The 19930-nt window shown below is 38.4% G+C and overlaps 1 protein-coding gene across 2 annotated transcripts in view; it reads left to right on the plus strand.

Moving 5' to 3' along the window:
* Nucleotides 1–4835: 4835 nt before the first annotated feature.
* The window catches only part of ATR (ATR serine/threonine kinase), a 42089-nt gene continuing 26994 nt past the window's right edge, over nt 4836–19930 (plus strand). The window contains exons 1-17 of one of the 2 annotated variants that reach the window (XM_068406067.1): nt 4836–4918; nt 5794–5885; nt 7276–7419; nt 7987–8876; nt 9893–10080; nt 11350–11544; nt 11758–11984; nt 12805–12957; nt 13106–13304; nt 13919–14178; nt 14591–14781; nt 14892–14992; nt 15316–15487; nt 16158–16325; nt 17205–17399; nt 17749–17934; nt 18379–18471. In XM_068406067.1, coding sequence (XP_068262168.1) covers nt 4860–4918; nt 5794–5885; nt 7276–7419; nt 7987–8876; nt 9893–10080; nt 11350–11544; nt 11758–11984; nt 12805–12957; nt 13106–13304; nt 13919–14178; nt 14591–14781; nt 14892–14992; nt 15316–15487; nt 16158–16325; nt 17205–17399; nt 17749–17934; nt 18379–18471 — 3513 coding nt within the window. In that variant the 5' untranslated portion in view covers nt 4836–4859. The remainder of the gene's footprint in view (nt 4919–5793; nt 5886–7275; nt 7420–7986; nt 8877–9892; nt 10081–11349; nt 11545–11757; nt 11985–12804; nt 12958–13105; nt 13305–13918; nt 14179–14590; nt 14782–14891; nt 14993–15315; nt 15488–16157; nt 16326–17204; nt 17400–17748; nt 17935–18378; nt 18472–19930) is intronic. The other variant, XM_068406068.1, reaches the window with a different exon arrangement.

Consider the following 19930-nt stretch of genomic DNA (forward strand, 5'->3'; position numbering starts at 1 on the left):
GCCAGAACTTTCAAATGTAATTTAAATGACATTTTAAATTAAAACACTGCACAATTTTCTCCTAGCATGAATAGTACAGAGTTTTGCACTTTATTAAGGGATTTTCAAGCATCACTGTTGCTACAAGTTTAAAAACAAATTAATCTCCAGAGCTAATTAAACCATGGAAAAATGTTGCCCAAAAAATCATTATGACCGTTACATTCTTTAATTCTGGATTTTTTTTTTTTATTTTTTAAATCAGCATTTAAGATTCTGAAAATTTTGCCTTGGGGAACTAGATTCCAGGCATCTCGCTCTCATTCAAAAACTATCAACTCAAAGTCTCAATGTTATAACACTGACTTTGGTAGTAAATACATTTCTGCGAATTTCCTCCACAGCTACTAGCCTCAAGAATAATACTTTTCTAGAAATATGAGAAGGCAAGAAACAAGTAACAAAAATATATATACAGGCAACTTTTTAAAATAGTAGTACTTGTAGATAAGCAAAATATAGTCATTGCTGCTATATAAATAATAATGCTAGGTTCCAACAGAATGTATAATCGAACATGTTATATCTCCAAATTACTCAAATTTTACATCATCAGTAGTCTTAAGTATGTAAGCAGGTATATAAAAAACGTGGATAACTGCTTGCAGGACTAGGACCTGTTTAGGTTACATATAGAAATAAAAGACATGAGAAAAGCAGATTTTAATGTTTTATATTTTCTTTCCTCATTTTTTTCTTGTTTTACCTGTTAGTTTTTGCTTAGTAGTTGAATGTACATGTTACACTTTTAGGTTGCTGGCTTCCCTTTGGTCCTTACCACCATTTACCACCAGTTTCAATTTTTCTCTTCTTTTTTTTTTTTGTTTACATCATGAAACAAATATTCAGGACAAGATATAATTTTAATTTGTGCCCCTTCACTCCAGCCACATTGACTAAGCAACGCAGGCACAGATAAAAACAGAGCTTGCCGGAATACACGTTTTATGGTGTACAGGAACAACGCAAAGCGTTCAAAGGTCAGGCAACTACTCTGACAACAATGTTCATGACTATATATGGAAATTAGTCCTCAAGTAATCATACAGACTATGGGGTGTTATTACAGCAGCCATGCAAATGATAAGCCATAAGCACACATTGATATTACATGAAACTACTTCGTATGGTTCAGAGGATCTCCATGCACCATCTTGGTTGCATTTCCTCTGACCACCACATCAGCCTGTATAATGTTCACATTTCACAGTTCATGAAGGCATCAAGGAATACATATGTGCATTTAAATGTCTTAGTATAATCACTTGTGTCTACCTGCAAGAGATGGTTGCAATTTAACTGCAGTCACACTGACCACATGGGGAAACATCTCACATACATCCAGAGTGGAGGAGCCCCAAGAAGAACAGTAATTCTACCTCAGAATTAAACAACAGATGGAACAGAAGTACAATTAACATGCTCTTGTGCTCTGGGACCTGCTGGTCCAAGACAAAGTCACTCAGTGTCTTAAAATAAGTACATTGACCTGCAGAGGCATGTGGTAAAGAAGCAACAAAAGACAAAGAAGATAGAGGCCTGGGTGTGGAAGAATCATGCAACTATAAAGTGAGAGGACTGCCCAAGCGTGTGTGTGTGTGTGCATGTGGAAGTAATGCCAGCTTCGGCAGAAGTCTCGTTAGTGCCACATACGCTGGATTTGATACTTAGCTCTACCTATCTGCATGAATTTCCCCACCAAGTTCTGCAAGCTGCGAGCTCTGCACACCTAAGACTCATTTCACCAATGTGAGAGCTAAACTGGAAGAGAAGATACAGAATGGTCTCAAGGCACACTATTTTCATTAGTAGTGAGTCACTCTCTCCAGTTGGATGATAATACACCTGCTCCTCCTTCTGAGGGTCAAGAAACATAAAAGTATAAAGTAATGGTATAAGGAAGAAATAAGGAGATGAATTAAGAGTTTATTGAGCTGCTTATCGTGTGTTCAAGAAAAGCAAGGAATGAAGTCAGGTGTTTCAGTTGGTGTTTCTGTGGAGAGTTTGGGAAGTGCTAGGTTTTGTGAGTACCCATAAAAATGTTTTTATGGGGAGCATCTAGAAGACTTCTTACATCCTCACAGCAAAATGAAATTGTTGTTATGTGCAGTCTTATGTAGAGTCTTATAAGACCATGGTAGCAGGAGGAACTTGATGATATGGTCAGAAAGCAGTAGATGGGGCTTTGTAACCAGGAAGGAAAAAAAGTCTCCTAGCTTTACTCCCAGTCAAGAATGCAGAGCAGGAGATCTCTCTTTAGTAAATTGCTGAAGTACTTACTACAGAAAAAAGCCTGAATTACATCCTTAGTAAATGCTTAAAGAAACTGCACCGCAAATTTCTATAGCATTCTACCTATGACAAATGGAAGAACTTCTACAGTACCTATGTTAATATGATCTCGTTGCTGACTCAGGAGACTTCCAGGCAAAAGCAATTTTTTTTCATTAAGCACTTTGTGTTCCCCACTTATGCTTTACCACCAACAATAAAAAAAACCCACCCTATGATTCAATAAATCTATCATATTTCTTAAGATTGAAAGCTAAAGAATATAGCCTGCTCAAACTGTCTTAAGATCCCAACAGATATCTTTCTGTCTTTCTTAAACTTATCAGGGATGACACAGGAATTTTAACTCTACATGAAATTATCAAGTAGTGCAATTTACACCTTTCTTAGCGTGACTGCTGTCTCAGGCTGGGAAGTTTACACTCAGAATGCTGTTTTCATAATAAATAGATTTTTTTAAATCAAAATTGTGTAGAAAATTTTATGTTCAAAATAACACTGATAACAAAACCCATACATACTTGGTCTTCCTGGACATAGAAGTTCTAACTTAACAAATCACATAAAGCTACATGGTTTCTGCTTTCTCTCTAGGAATGACTCTTGAAAGACTAATATAAAGTCAGCTGGTGGAAAACATTGCAATATGTGTTGAAAAAGTTGCAATATGTGTTGAAAAACAAACTAAGATAAAATCCATTTATGTTTTGTAAAGTTTCTTCAAGTAGTCCAGGTCCTTCCCATGTTAGGAACCTTTGACAGGTCAGCAGAATTTTTAATGAAATGGCATACATGTATTTTGAAGGACAAAAATAAGCATCTATGAATGAAAAATCAGTAATAGATGCCCTGAAAGCACGCATCTGAAACAAATCAGTAACCAAAATACACACAAGCACCCACTTTGTGGACTGTTCTACATGCAAGAGACATAGCCCTAGCACAGTGGAAACAGGAAACAGAATTAGAAGCCTCCAAGAGGATTTTATTTCAGCCCAGAGACAACGCTAAGACAAAGTTCATAAACAAATGCAGAACGAGCTATACCTCCTAATTGGAAAAACAAAGCTCAGACTTCAATTTCCCCTCACATACACTCTCTACTATTACTATCTATACATAAACCCCCTTATTTTATCCTTTTTTATACTCTGAAGTCTTGCAGACTTGCTACACAGGTAGGGCCCACAGTCGCAGGTCATAAGCCGCAGTTCACCAGCGCATCCCAGGACCGCTACTGAAACACACACCTTCGCTGAGGTGTAGGGCGGCACGTAACTCCCCACACACCGGAGGATGTTTAAGCAGCCTTTCGGGTTTTTCCTCAAAGCCTCTCGTACTTTATGCATTTAAACGCACTCACTCCCTCAAAGGAACATAAAGCAATACACGCTAAAAGAAAAACAAAACAAAACAAAACAAACCCCAAAACCACCCGTCCACCAGTAATACTTTACCTATCGTTTAAGCACGCTCCTCACCGCCACCTCCACGGAGGAGCGCTGACCCGGTGGGCGCCGAGCCCCCGCGCCTACCAGAATACCCCCTCCCACGAGCTAAGCAAGTCGGCCTCACCCCTTCCACCCCGCTCCTACCAGACACGGTGCAGGGATAACATCGAGAACCGGCCACCAGCACCCCGCCCGCTCCCAACCAACCAACCAACCAACCAACCAACCAACCAACCAACCTGCCTACCTGCCTGCCCACCGCCCGCTGCCGCCTCCCGCAGTGCCGCGGCACGCACCGGCGCCCGCCGCCACCTGCTGCCGGCGGGGCGGGGCGAGCGGACGGGCAGCGCCGCCGGCCAATGGCAGGGCGGCGGGCGGCAGGAGCGGGTCGAGGCCGGGGTCACTTGGGGCCGTCCTTTAGGGCCCGCGGGGCTGGTCTCACACCTGACAGACCTGGAAGCCGCCAAGTGCGGGTTTGCGCCCTGCCTGCAGGGTGCCGGGGCACCCTGAGGAGAGTGCCGCTATGGCTGGCCCGGGCCGGCAGTGAGCTGCAGGGAGCGCGCTAGTGCGGTTTTCTCAGCCAGCATCGAAGTTTCTTCTTCGCTGCCCCTCAGGCCGGGGCCGCCCCCGTCCTCACTTTAAGCCACCCTCAAAACTGCGGCACTTTCCTCCTCCGCTGTTCGCTGTGAGTCCCCTGGAGCCACAGTCCGCGCTCAGCCGAGCCGTCCGTCGTGGCCGGCTGCGCCTGGCGCTCCCGGCAGCCCCTCAGTGCCTGTGCTGGGAAGCGGCCGCGGCTCGGCGGGGTGCGCTCGGCCCCTGCTCGGTTGTTACCTGTCTGTGCGCTGCACCTCAGCGGAGAGCCCTGCTGGGGCAGCGAGGTCCCCGTGGGAGGCCATTAGAAACTGGGCACTGAGCCGCCGTGACCGCGGTCTCGTCTGGTGACGAAGCGGTTAAACTTCAGCAGCGCGGCGGGAGAGCGCAGCCGCGCGTTCGACAACGGGGGAGGTTTGGGTCCTGCCGGACACCGTCACGCAGTTCCCGCCTCGGCGGCGCGCGGCCTGTTTCAAAGCGGGAGCCATGGCCGAGCAGGACCTGGAGATGGCCTCCATGATCCCGGCGCTGCGGGAGCTGGCCAGGTAGGACGGACCCAGCCCCCGCCTCGTAGGGCATGGTGGCGGGGGGGGTGGGGGCGGCCGCTGCGCTGCGGGAAGCGCGGCCGGCCTCGGCATCAGTGTGTGGCGTGGGGAGGTGGAAAATACGTTCCTTCCCCATCGCTGTGTGAGGTCTCCCAGGGCAGGGCCTGCGGCCTCCCCTCGTCCTGGTCGCCTTCGCTTCCCGCCACCTGCTTGGGTTGCTCCGTCCCGCACGGGTAGTGCTGGCAGAACTTGATGGGAGAGATGTGTTGGCCTGCAGCGTTCTGGGGACTTCCATTGTCTTTGTAGTGTGTTTTCACTGACAAGCAACCTTGAAAATGTTTAGCTTTAAAGTTTTAATGGCAGCATCAAGTCTGCAGCTTTGCTTTGTGGTAGGCAGCTCGTTGACATGGAGGTACAATGGTATGTTGAAGATTTGACCTGACAAGAGCTAACTGCTGTCTTAGTCACCTGAGCAGTTGCTATTGACACCTTTTACTGAGGGTATTTTGGTTAATTCAAAAGTGAAACAGGTTCTTAATTTTATTTTTTTTCTGCACCAAACCTGTTCTGTTGCTTGGTAGTAGCATGCGGATAAATCCCTTAGTCTGCCAGACCTGGATTTAATATACATCAAATATAATTGCATGACAAAATGAAATTATCTTCAGCACTTCACAAAACTTTGTACTTCTGAAGAATAAGGACAAAGAGGAACAAGCAATATGCTGGTCACTAACAAATAAATTTGTATTTCTTTTTGAAGACTTCTGGAAGAAAAAATTCAGTGTTTAACATTGTGTTGTTGAGATAGACTTCAAATTATTATTTTGTATTTTAAAATGGATAATGTCAAAATAATGTACTTTTAATTTTAGTGCTAGTCCAGCAGAATACAATACAGTTGTGCAGAAGCCGAGACAAATACTCTGCCAGTTCATTGACAGAATTCTTACAGATGTAGATGTTGGTAAGTGTTACATCCCTGTCTTTTAAAATGGTTGTCTGCTTTATGCTTTAAGTAATTCCTGCTAAAAAAAAATAGTTACAACTCATTTCAACAAAGATTTAGTAGTTGAATGCAATACCATTTATGACTTATTTTTAATAACTTCCATGATGAAGTATTTGCTGTTATGATGTGAAGTAACTTAAAAAAAAAAAAAAAAAAGAGAGGGGAAATGCAGTGCAGGGTTGTATGAATATAAATGGTTGCAACATTGAAAACTGGGAGTGTCATGTCATGTGATTGATTGTTCATCGAGTAATATAGCTTGCAAGTCTTAATACTCACAGGGTCTTTCAGAATTGAAATGCTTTGAAGTAAACAGCTTTATTTTTAATTTAGAATTGTAACAAAGCCTTATTTTAGTGCTCCTGGATTCGTGTTAAAGTTCCAATTATTACAGTACTTTAATGTAATTGTGAAATACATACACTACAAAATTATCATTTGTAGTTATCTGTACATTTGCGTTAAGGAGAATCGCAGTAAGGGTAACTTACTGTTTCCAAGGTATAATTTCATGTAGCTGTCTCAGTAAGACTGATATTTTGTCTAGTGAATTGATCAATTTAAATATCATACCCATGTTACTCTATAGATGATGTGTTTAATTCTCTTATAATCCTGAAAGGGAAGAATATAAAAATAAAAAGCCAATCTGCTTTAGATACTGCTTTTGAATAAAGAAGTGTTGTATTTTATCATTACCACATAACTTTTCTTACGGTTAATTAAATTAAATTAATTAACTTTGGTTAATTGCTGTCTGAATCTGAAATAATTTCCTTCTTGTTCTAACTAACCATGTGGAATTTGGATAAATCTGTTATGATTCAGATACCTGTTTCAATGGAGCTATACAGCAGCATTAGATATGTTTAGTACTTTGCTAAACTTTCTGATTCAGTAAGCTGAATTTACCATTTAAAAACTTCTGTTTCTTGGAGATTTAGAACAATTCCTAGAGTTGTTTTTTTTCTACCAAGATCATAAACCTAGCAAAAATTGTGTGATTAAAAATTAAAATGTTAACTATTTGCTATTCTTCACTCATCAAACAGTTGCATATAATACTAACTAAATGTTAATGCATGTAGTGTTAATGAATACTATTTAAGCTGAGTAATTTATATTTTTCTTCATACTGTTTGGTGTCACATAGGAGGTTTACAATATGCACAAAATCATCTTCGTGGATTAATAAAGCACACTCCTAATCGATTATTATACATGTTTAATACCATATCGTAGTATTTCATGTAAAAAATTTCTTCTTTAGATGTGAACAAAATTTGTGAAGTTGATTTATTTGCAATGCTAATTCAGAAATGTGTCTTTTTTTTTTTTTTTAAAGTTGCTTTGGAACTGATTAAGAAATCAGATTCACAGCCAAGTTCTGTAATGTTGCTTGATTTCATTCAACATATCATAAAATCTTCCCCGCTTATGTTTGTAAACGTGGACGGAAATCAGGAGGAAACCGAATGCAGTTGCATTGGTGCGTATGTTGAAAATGTTTGTGTTGAAGCTCGATATCTTCAGGATTTAAGTTTTCTGATCATACAAATGGGATCATACAAAAGAATAAAAATGGGAAAAAGGCAGATTTGTAAGTTCAACCTTCCGTATTTATAAGTAGGTGAATGTTATGATAGACTTTTAATATTGTGAATTGATTTGTGCTTGTGTTAATGGAAACTTATCAGGACAGTTTGACATTATTCATTACCATTGCTTAGTGAAATATCCTGTACACATTTTCATTGCCTGAGTTTTTTTTTGACGGAAGAAAATGTCTGGAACTACACAGTGTAAAATGTCTGGGGTTTTTTTTTTTGCTGGCATGCACCTGCCCCACCTCCCCTTTTCCTCTTTTTCAATAAGATCTGCTGAAGAAATGTCCCAGTGAAGACTCTCTGTTTACTAAGCCTACATGCATTTATCTCAGGGAGTTTTCTTTTGTTTTACTGATGAGGAACCTGCTCTCGAGGAGGTGCTCATAATAGGAGCTTTTCGTTTTTATCTTAATAATTTTCTCTTTGCTGTTTCTTTTTTATTGTCCTAGAATTTAGTAACTGGATCATAACAAGGCTTCTCCGAATTGCTGCAACTCCAAACTGCAACACGTTGCACAAGAACATTTGTGACGTCATTTGCTCTTTACTTTTTCTGTTTAAAATGAAGAGTGGCTCCATTTTTGAAGTACTAACAAAAGACTTGCTACAGCTTTTCCAAGACTTAATCTTCCTGCATGAGAGAGATGCACAAAAGCATCTCTGGGAAGATGGACTGGTCTGGCCAGTGACTGTAAAGAGATTTTCAAGCAATACAAGTGACAATGTGGGGTATTTAAGATTGGCATCATTACAGCTGATGAGTATGCCCAATGTAGAATGTTTGGAAGTTATATTAATGTCTATTCTGACAGATATTGTTGCAGATGTGTTTTTTGTAAGACAAAACATTATTCTCTGGGGGATAGGCTGTTCCCTGTTGGAGTATGGCAGTCCAAAAGTGAAAGCTTTGGCAGTGAAGTTTTTAGTAAAATTAATTCATTTAGGAGGACCTCCGGAACAGCCGGCCAGTGTTTTCTTCACAGTCTTTTTTGGAATTCTACAGTCAGCACTTGAAATGGATACTGAAGAATCAGAACTCTTTGGAGAACCACTCTTACTGTTGGTGAGGACATTGTTGCCTTTTGAAGCAGATTCTTACAAAAATATTGAACCTGTCTACTTGAATATGCTGCTAGAGAAGCTCTGTGCATTGTTTGAAGGTGATGTGTTTAGGTGTCTTCAGTCTGAAAAGCTGAAAGCTGCTTTTTGCCATATCCTGCAATATTTTCTGGAGTTTGTTCCAACTGGCTATGAATCTGCCTTACAAGTAAGAAAAGTCCATATTGGTACCATATGTGGAATTTTTGTGAATGTCCTTGGAACTCAGGAAGAACAAGCGGTAGGTTAATTTTTAAAACTGTATTTATCGTGTGAATAGATCATGTACAAATACCTACATCTGTGCAACGAAGAAAATCTAGGAAATACTATTTTTAGTTGCATAATTAAATTGATACTCCTTGTTTCTTAACTGTTTCACATATTTGTACAGGTCAGAGTTCTTTAATGAGTTGGATGTAGCTGGACCCTATGTTTTTTAGATGTATTAAACTATTGAGAAGCTATGCAGGCACAAGGGTCTGGCTGTAATCATAGTACAGAGTGGGGGTAAGGCACAGAGTATGCTCATATAAGGGTAGTTTTACAAGTAATTTCCCTTCATCTGAGCTTTTCTTACTTTCTAACCATATGCTTTTAATCATATTTTGTTGGGGTCAGACAGACTGAAAGGTTTGAATTAAAATAGAATCATAGAATAATTTTGTTTGAAAGGGATTTTAAAGGTTATCCAGTCCACCCCCCCTGCAATGAGCAGGGACATCTTCAACTAGATCAGGTTGCTCAGAGCCATGTCCAACCTGACCTTGAGTCTTTCCAGGGATGGGGCATCTACCACATCTTTGGACAATCTGTTCCAGTGTTTCACCACCCTCATCATAAAAAATTTCTACCTTATGTCCAATCTGAATCTACAGTCTTGTAGTTTAAAACCGTAATGAGGTGTTAATGAGATGTTGATATGCCGAGTGTTTCCTCTACCCCATACACCCACATGTGTATCGTATCTATTGTCTCTTAAACTTAGTGTGTCTGTCTTGATGGCTTTGGTAGCAAGGTATTATGGCAAGAACTGGGAAACAGCTGTACAAGCTGCATTTTCTCTGGTAGGATCACAGGAAACTTCATTGCTTATGAGAGTTTTCGTCTTGTAGTTAAGATTTTCAACAGAAAGGTTTTTAACAACTTTGTTACCATAATATTTTGAAATTTTATATTTTAAGTCAGAAACAATAGTATCATGTCTAAGTAAGGCATAGCACACGTCATGGTACCTCTGTTGTTTGTCCACCGCAGTATCTGGTGAGTCCACTTTATACAGCGTTAAAAACACAAACGGAAGAAATCTTTCAGGAGCTTCATCAGAACCAGCTAGATACTTCTGATACTGATGAATGGAGCAGCAGCAGTGACGAAGTTCCAGAGAAAAGACGACGACTAAGCCTACCAACAAAGCATCCAAAGAAATCGCCTACACCAGTAATGTATGACGTTTACTCAATAACTACTTTTATAGTAATTTGGCTAGTGAATAATAACAAATGACAACTTTTTTGAGGCAGTTTCTTCATAGCAGCCACATTGAAAGATCTTCTGGGAAAAGATCTAAATGATATTTTGAAGAATCAGAATCTACAGATGATTTTTAAGCCAAACTTTAGTTAGAGAGTGTATTTTTAATATGTTCAATGCAAATTATTTTCATTTTTACACACTGAAAACAGAAAAGCTGAGAGAATACATACAGAATGACAGAATCATGTATGTGGCTATGCTGTTGCACTGGACATATTTAAAGAGAACATTTCATTTAAGCACGTCCAGTGCAACAGCATAGCATGGCACAAGCAGAGACTGAGAGCTCACCAGCTCCCTGATTATCTTGGACTTGCTCCAGTGTGTTGATCTGTTTCTTGTATTTGGGTGCTTAAAACTGGCTCCAGCATGCTGTACTCCAGGTGTGGGCTCATGATCAGCCTTTGCTCTTGATAATACAGCCCAATATGTAGTTGACCTTCTTTGCAACAACATCATGCTGCTCTTATATTCAAGTTTTCCACAAGTCCACCAGGTCGTTTTCTCCAAAGCTGCTTGGTAGTCAGTCAGCCCTCAGCATGTTCTGTTGCACAGGTTTTTTTGTGCTAGTTGCAGGACTTTTTGTATGTCTCTGTTGACCTTTATGAGATTCTTGTCAGCTTAGCTTCCCAACCAGTTAAGGTCCTCTGAATAAGCAGCTCTCCTTTTATCCACAGAGCTATATGTCTCATTGTAGAAAGGAATCAAGTTAGTCTGGCGTGATTTGCCCTTGGTAAATAATGTGCTGGCTGTTCCCAGCCACCTGCTTGTCCCTTCTGTAGCTAGAAATTATTTCAAGGAAGACTTTTTCCATAACCTTCCCAGGGACTGAGGTTAGGCTGGCAGGCCCATAGTTCCTTGGATCCTCTTTTTTGCCTTTCTGGAAGATGGGTGTAACATTTGCCTTTTTATAGTCATCCGGAACCACCCTGGCCATCATGACCTTCCGAGGATTGTAGAGTTAGGCCTTTAGAGCCTTTCAGATTAAGTCTGATGTGCAACATACTTAACTTTGGAGTTAGTATCTTGTTCTGCCAAAGAGCACATTTAAGCTAAAACTTCATTTGGTATTTTTGTAATCCTGTATCCAACATGGATTAGCTGTGTTTTTGCTTTGATGATTTATCTTTTCTGTAAAAAATATGTGTTGGAAAATAATTAATATGGTCAAATTACAGACCTAGTCCTGTAAACATGAAATCGAAGAGCACTCTATGGAATGCCATCGCAAAAAAAGCTGCATCCTTAATATTTATCCTTGAGAAAGAAATTCTAACAGCGGATATTCTTCAGACTGTAGAAGGGATTGCTGTGATTCTGCGACTAGCTGCTTTGTGCATAGTTCATTGTTCTCCCCCAACAAATTCTACCAGGTAAAGGTACCAAGGTGAAACCGTGAGACCAATAGTTTCTTGTAACTATTACTATGATTTGTGTAGATTACTTTAATGCTTGTCCATGTATCAGGACAAGTATTGATAAGTCCTGTATGTTTTGAAGCAGTACATTTTCATATGTACTTACAAGCAATACAATATTAAATGTTTATAGTCTGTCCATTGATCATCTGATTTCTATTTTAACAGTATAGATCATAAAGGAACTCATCTGTGTAAATCTGACACATGTAAGAATACTCCGAGCTCCTCAGATTCAGTGGTCCATACAAAGTTCATGTGGATTACCTCTGATTTTATCACAAGAGTAGTGAAAGTCTGCAGAAACCTGTTAGAGGCTGCTATGCAAATTGTTAACCTAGAAGAAGTGATTGACAGAATAGTGAAAATCTTTGATGCTTTGCTGTATGCACAAGGTGAGAAATCCTTTAAACTAGCATGTCTTTTATTCGATTTGTAAATTAGAAATCACACAGAATCACACAGAATCAACCAGGTTGGAAGAGACCTCAGGGATGCATCTGACTAAATTGTCCTGTTGTGGTAGAGGTACTGAAATGATAGATATCGTGTTAGAACTCCAATTCCTGTTTAGAGCTTCCTTTGCATTCCTCTTTGAACATGATTTACTAGTCTTTGTCTGTATTTCTGTTGATTTTTATCTGAACTACATAGGGATAGTGAATAGCATAAGAAAGAAACAAACATTTAGCAGTTTTCTTTTTAAAACACACAGAGGCAGAATGCCTTACTCTCTCTTTCACTCAGAGATTTCAAAGCTTCTGACCAGCTTCGGCAAATGTGGCGTGCAGGAAGTGTACCAAAAATATTAAGTACTTGCATGTTTTTTTTTTAGAAGTAGCTAGTAGGATGGAAGACAGACTCCACTAAGGCTAAAGCATTATTATGAGTTCAGCTTAGTAGTCATCCCAAAGTCCACCTGAGAGTCTTCATACAAATCCAGAGATACCGAAGCTGTATTCATTCTGCTGCTCATGTATTACATGCTGTCAACTGTTTAATGAAATTTTTAGATTATTTTGACATAGCACTACGTCATTTATTATTATATGTCTAAAATGTAGGATATCAACATGTGGGAATAGTGATACTAATCTTTGTTGTTAGAAAAAATAACATTTTGTAGCAAATTAAGAACATAAAATGTGTATCTGTTTTATAAGCTATACAGTGCTGTAGAAGTATCAGGTTTTTTTGTTGTTGTTTTTCCCCTAGTGAAAATTCCTCTGAGCGATCAGATTCTTGATAACTTATGTGGATTGCTGTCTCTGCCCTGGATTTACAGCCATCCTGATGATGATTCTTTAAAGCCACCTGCTTTTGGGTTTGATCCTCTAGTTTTGAGTCAAAAAACTGCACAGAGTTTCTGTAAGTATGTTAAAATATATAAAACCTAATATCTCTATGGAATGATTGTTCTAAAGTAAGATTATTTTCTTTGCCCTCTGATGATGATTGGTGATATTCAAAGTTTAAATCAAGTAATTATCTGCTTTATTTTGTTTTTTCTCTTTAGCACCCCAGACTCAGTCACACTGTGTGTTCCTTCTGTCTCTCTTCCCAAGAAACATTCATCTGGATTGGAGAAAATCCATTTATCACTGGGCACTACAAAGTCCCCATGAAATAATTCGGGCTACTTGTGTTAAAGGATTCTCTCTCCTGCTTCATCCACCAAGTGTGCAGTCCTGCAGTATGATTCCCAAAGCTCTTTTGTATGTATTAAAGCTTCTTTTCTGTCTTCATGCAAGAAGAAAAGTGGACAAATAAGAAATATAGTATAAGCACCAAAATAAATATTTATTTGTATTTCATCCAGCATTTGCTAGATCTCAATTTCAGAAATCATAAGATATCAAGAGGATAGGTGCAATTGACGATGTCTGTGTGATAGAATAGTATTTGCTTACCATGTCAGTACACAAATTACTTCACTAGTTGAAGACCCCATTTCTAATTAATAAATTTAAACTAAGGAGCGGAAAGGAGATATCTTTGTCAGTTAAATATACATTATATTTGTCCTCCATATGTCTCAAAATCTTTCCAATTTCTTTGCCTTTTGTATATATGTCTTGGTGTCTGCTGTCCTATTGCATCTAGTCTTCAGTTTCTTCATAACATGCCAGACTCACCGTGCTGAGTGCTACTTCAGACATTTAATAGAACTTGAGGATAATCTGAAAAGGAAAAAGATAATTTAGTGAGACAGGTCCTTCAATTGTCCTAACAGTACTTTCAGTATAGTGAGAGAATTTGGACAATGTAGAAATACAAATTTCTAGGTAAATCATCTATTAAAATGGTTTCATTTTTGTTTGCATTTCAGAAATCAAATCAAAGATGAGTCTGAGCTAGTCAAGGAGGCTTGTGCTGCTATAGTTGGGAAATTATCTTGCTGTCTTTCTGGTACATTCAGTGTACAACCTTCCCTAGCAGATGCTGCTGTTAAGCCTGTTACTTACGATATTTTATGTAGCAGCCTTACTGTGACTTCTGCTCATGAAAAAACTTGTTCTGTGCAAGCCTGTGTTTTCAAGCCATTTCTTATTCTCCTCGAGAACAAAGTATCCAGTTCAGTAAAGCTAGGTATGTGACTTTACCTTTATTAACATTTTGCACTTCTGTATGAGGTACTAAGTCACTGCTTCTGTACCTTTCTTCATTCCTTTTTTTCTATATTGCTTTTTTTTTGTAGCTGTAATGGTTCTTGAAATGTTGTATTTTAGTTGGTATCACTGCTAATGTTTGATGTTATCATTGGTATTCTTTTTAAACTACCTTGGCTTAATTTTAGTCTATGGCTGTCTCTAGAAATGCAATACTTGATAAAAGTCTGAATTTTAAATAGCTTTTCTGGTTTGACAATACTTACTCTTTTGAGGAAAAAAACTCCAGTGTGCTTTATGGCTTACTTGCATCACTATTTTGTGTACTTCAATAGATTTTTAAAAAGCATTAAAATATATTTCCCGTTCCTCCTCCAACCCATGCCACCCAGCATTTATAGAAAATATACCTCATCTTTGCAAACATCTGGATTTTAACACTGATGAGTCCAGTGTGAAGATTCTTGTTGGGTCTTTATTAAATCTAATGGAAGATCCAGACAAAGATGTAAGAGTGGCTTTCAGTGACTGCATAAAGAACATACTGGAATCCTTAGACTCTGAAGAAGGATTCATAAAAGAGGTGAATTCATATTTATTTTTGGTTGTCTTTCCTAACTTACTAATGGTTTTTGTTTCATTAATGTCAAATACGCTAAAATTATTTTTTTGTTTTGTTTTCATGTGTGCCAGCTGTTTGTTTCAAGAATGAAAGAAGCCTATACAAATGCCAAAATATCAAGAAATAACGAGCTTAAAGATACCTTGATTCTCACAACTGGCGATATTGGAAGGTATTTTTGATAGTATCTTGAAAATGGCAAAGTAGTGTCAGTTTGTGATGCAAAGTAACTTTTTGTGCAAGTGTACATGTAAGATTAAATTACTTGTTTCATGGTCAGCCTTTGTCCGAAGTAATTTGCAACTGTACTAAGATGTTGATTCGTATAGAATATTCCTCATTTTCTTCTGCCCTGTCATAGGAAGTACAGATAAGCTATGCAAATGCAATGATGAGTCATTTTGCATTATGATAATTGTATATTCCTAAGTCTTTTTATTAATGCAATGATTCTTTTTTCCTTTTTAATTCTTTTTCTTCTGCTTATTTTGTAAGGGCATCAAAAGGAGATTTGGTACCATTTGCCCTCTTGCATTTGTTGCACTGTTTGTTGTCCAAGTCAGCTTCTGTGGCTGGAGCAGCATACACAGAAATTCGATCCCTGGCGGCAGCTAAGTCTATAAAACTGCAAGCTTTTTTCAGTCAATACAAGAAGCCTATCTGTCAGGTAAAAAGAAAAGAGTTAGTGGTTTAGAAAGCCATATGTTTAGGTTCCTTTTATGTTATTTTGAAACTGGTATTAAAGGTGAAAATTACACTATTTTACAAGGTGGAATCTCATAGGACAAGAAAGAGATGATTTAAAAAACAAAGCAAAAAACTGCACAAACATTCATGAAGGAATGGGAAATTTTTGACTTTGTCATGGTCTTCTCCACTCAGCAGCATTGCTTTTCTTTTTTTATTCCCTAGCTGTCATGCTGAAATAGAGGAATTATAGAGTTTCTTGCATTATGTGGTACCATTGTCACAAGAGCCTGTGATTTAAAATTAGAATTGAAGTTAATGTTTTACAGGCATAATACTAACATGATTGATTTGTTCTTTAGTTTTACCCATTTACCTAAAGGCACAAGTTTTGTTTAAAAGAAAGTTATTAAAAGCAGACTTTCCTACTTTTGAATATTTTTTTAATAATGCAATGTCTGAATCCAAGGTTGCAAAATTAAATGCAATTATTATTTGGATGATAATCCAGTTCTATCACGAATCATAGACTTATGTGCAATAAATGAGAAAGAAAAACAGGTGCATAGAAAGAGGAGTGAAACTCTTGTGTTTATTTTTAGGAAGTGAATAAGGGGAAAATAATACTAAATATGTTTCTTCATGCTTAGTTTCTAGTGGAATCCCTGCACTCCAGCCAGATGGCAGTACTGAGTGCTCCATGCCAGGGTAATGAGCTACAGAAACAAACAGCTGCTCACCAGAGAGAAATGGCTCTGGACATGTTATCTGAGATCGCCAATGTATTTGATTTTCCAGATCTAAATCGCTTTCTCTCAGTAAGTTGGTCAGTCCTTTTTACTTGTGATTTTTGTGTGTGTGTGTGTGCTTGTGGGTTTCTATTTCAGTCCACAATTTTTCTGTGAATGTCACAGATCTGATTTTTTTTTTTCTCTAGTTGCCATTGTTTGTTATAATATAGAATACTTTGGGATTGCTGTAACTAGGAGCTCAAACACAGAGGAACAGTTTTATCAAGGAGTTACAGTGATGGCTACAGTGCTAATTCAAGCATGACAGATGATGAATGTACTAAGGTCTAGAGTACTCAATGAGTTATATCTACGTTAATAATTTAGTGCATTTGGAGGGATTCTTAGTAAGGTGTGATTTTTACATGCTTTCTGCTTTCTTGTTTCAAATGAAGAAAGCTATTGTTCTGTGGATAGATCTCCTCTTGATCTGGTTATATATCTGTTTTACTTGAAGCCTAAGTAGCTTGATACTCGTATTTTGCTTGTTGGTAGATGGGAAATGCACAACCATTAAGTAAGCAGTGTTCTAGTTGCCTGGTAGGTTGGAAAGGTGTTGTGCGGGGGTGTGTTGGGGTGTTGGGTTTTTTGTTGTGTTTCTTTTTCTTCTTTTAAGATTTACTTTTGTGGAGAATCTGAATGGACACAAAAAATGCTAGCTCACTTCTTGTTTGCATGTTTCTTGGTATTGGTTATATGAGGCACCTCCTTAAGTAATTTTAATTTTATCTGCATTTTTAGTAGGTCTTTCCATCTCATTAAAGTTCTTCTTTATTCATACCTAATGTCATACGTATAACCAGAGATGTGTATTGTTGTACTGACACAAATGGAACAAAGCCAAACCCTGGGTTTTTGGAGGGTTTTGTTTGTTTTTTCCATTAAGTGTTGTTCTTAATTTACCAGCGGACCCTACAAGTTTTGCTTCCTGACCTTGCAGCCAAGGCTAGTCCTGCAGCCTCCACACTTATTCGAACCATAGCAAAACAGTTGAATGTGAACCGAAGGGAGATCTTAATCAATAACTTCAAATACATCTTCTCTCATTTGGTCTGTTCCTGCTCCAAGGATGAGCTTGAGCGGGCGCTTCATTACCTCAAGGTAAATTGGCAATTATTCTATTATACATGCAGATTAGGAGCAACAATTGATGAATAGTGAGCTTTCTGCTTTATTTAAGTTACAGTTGTGCAAAGCATAGGTGGGAAAACTGCATATGCAAAGTTTTATTCTTGTTATTTATAATCTGTTCCGTTGGCTCTGAGGAACTGTTACATTTTGCAAACTTAAAAATTCTAAAAACTTGGTTTATCTGACATTGAGCTGATTGGAAGCTTTTTCTTTGATTTCTATGGTAAATCAACCAGAGTCCAATGCCTCCTGTCTCTCAGTGTATTGGTTTCATTGTGATTAAATGAAGACTTGGTTTCTGTTTGCTATTTAAATATAGAATGAGACTGAGATAGAACTGGGCAGCTTGCTGAGACAGGACTACCAGGGACTGCATAATGAATTATTGCTGCGTATAGGAGAACACTATCAACAAGTCTTCAATGGTTTGTCAATATTGGCTTCATTTGCATCTCATGATGATCCCTATCAGGGACCTAGAGAAATAACATCACCTGAACAAATGGTAAGGACGTCAAAATATTAATTTTCAGGTTTATTCAATGCTTCTTTCCTCCAGTCTGAAGACAATTTTACATTCTCTGAACATCACTTATTTGAGGCAAGAAGTGGAGGAAAGACTGGCATTTCATATGAAGTGTTCCTGTAATAGGGAGATACATACCAAGTACACATAAAAAAAGGCAAAACAAAAATACCCCAAACCAACCAACCTCCCCACACACAAACACCCAAATTCTACGAAAACAAAAAACCCTATAGCCTAATAGGGGTGTCTTTCATTAACACTGATATTTCTCAAAGAGCAGTGTATGTATTTGGGATTCTCCTCATTTTGTCTTTCAGAATTAGAATTTCATACTTGCTTTTTAATTCGTTAAGCTTAGGAATGTGTTAATAGTAAGATTACTTGTTTTTTACTTTTTTTTTTTCCTCCTGCTCTCCACAGGCTGATTATCTGCAACCTAAATTGCTTGGTATCTTGGCTTTTTTTAACATGCAGTTACTGAGTTCCAGTGTTGGCATTGAGGATAAAAAAATGGTGCGTAAACTTAATTTTGAATATTAAAACAAAGATAATGAAGGGCTATTTTGATATTCTAGACTTACGTATGTGATTGTGCATCTGTCACTGAAGTCTCAAAGATACTAAGGTTCCCAGGTGGTTCTTGAAAACTGATGGTCTCACTGTGGGTAGGGCTTCTGTGTAAGCTCAAAAGTTTGTTTTGTTTTGTTTCTTTAATGGTCAGCTAATGTACATATTTCAGTCAGACACGGTATATGTAACATGTCACTCAACCAGTAATTATAGGGAGGAATCCAAATGTATGTTTTATATGTGTGAAAGAAACAAAGTGGAGGATGAGGGAATTATGGGAGAAAACTGGAGTTACTGCAGGGAACAGGATTATAAGGGCACCAAAGGGCAAAGCTAAAGAAATTAAGATGCAAATCCAAGAGAAACTGGGCTTTATTTGTTTTGCTTTTCACAGAACTGCTACTTTCAGCTTTACAGTAGAGAGCATTTAGAGAAATTAGAGCTCACATCTTGAGACAAAGTCTGAAAATTCTACTCTGCTGAGGCAGTGCTTTTAACCACAAGACAAGGCTTTTAGCCGCCTCATAGAGTTAGTGCAGATGATTTCTGTAGGGAATTTTTCAGTGCTATAATGTATATAACCTTTACATTGATGGACTGCATTTTCTCTGGTATTCTTTCAAGCCTTTTGCTTCTCAGATATTCACACTGAGATGCTCTCATTTTCATAGGCCCATGTCTTCATGCTTTCTGGATTTCTTGGTTTGTATAGCATTTCTTCTGCTGCACGTGCTATTGTTTCTGTTTTTTCTTTTTCTGTTTGTTGTTCTTGGTGAGTTTCCCTTTCCATGACCTTTCCTCAAGCTCAGGTTTCTTCCTGAGCTACTGATCTGCTATGCTGGACATTGTACTACCTTGTTTGGTAGGTGTTACTGTGACTGAAATATTTCCTGCTTTTTCTGCATCTCAGTATTTCTCTTCTGTCTTTCATCAGTCCCATTGACAACTGAGCTATTACCTGTTCACTGAAGCTTAACAGTCGCTTCTGCCAGAAGTTGTATGACAATTCTGTTGTTGGGGTTTTGTTTCTTTGGTTGGCTGTTTTTTTTTTAAATGCAAGTTTCTTTGTTTTCTCTGTATTTTCAAAACCTGCTCTTTTCAGCTTCTAAAACTTTGGACATATAGTCAATCATATCTTATAACAGACTTGAATAACTGTGAACTCCTTTGGTGTCCACAGTTCTTCACTCATCAATCTGTCAATGGCCTAAATCACAACTTTTTTATTACAATCCTGTCATTACAGGTCCCCTTTCATTCTCTTTTCCTCTAACCCCCAAATTCTTTATTGAAACATCAAACTGAACTTGATGTCTTATAGGGTATGACTTCTTAAGCCAGAGTAGCCTGGTTTTATTAGAAAATATGGCTTGTATATGTTTTACTGAGTATCTAATACACT

This window comes from Nyctibius grandis, chromosome 8 (genome assembly GCF_013368605.1).
Source record: "Nyctibius grandis isolate bNycGra1 chromosome 8, bNycGra1.pri, whole genome shotgun sequence".
NCBI lineage: Eukaryota > Metazoa > Chordata > Aves > Nyctibiiformes > Nyctibiidae > Nyctibius > Nyctibius grandis.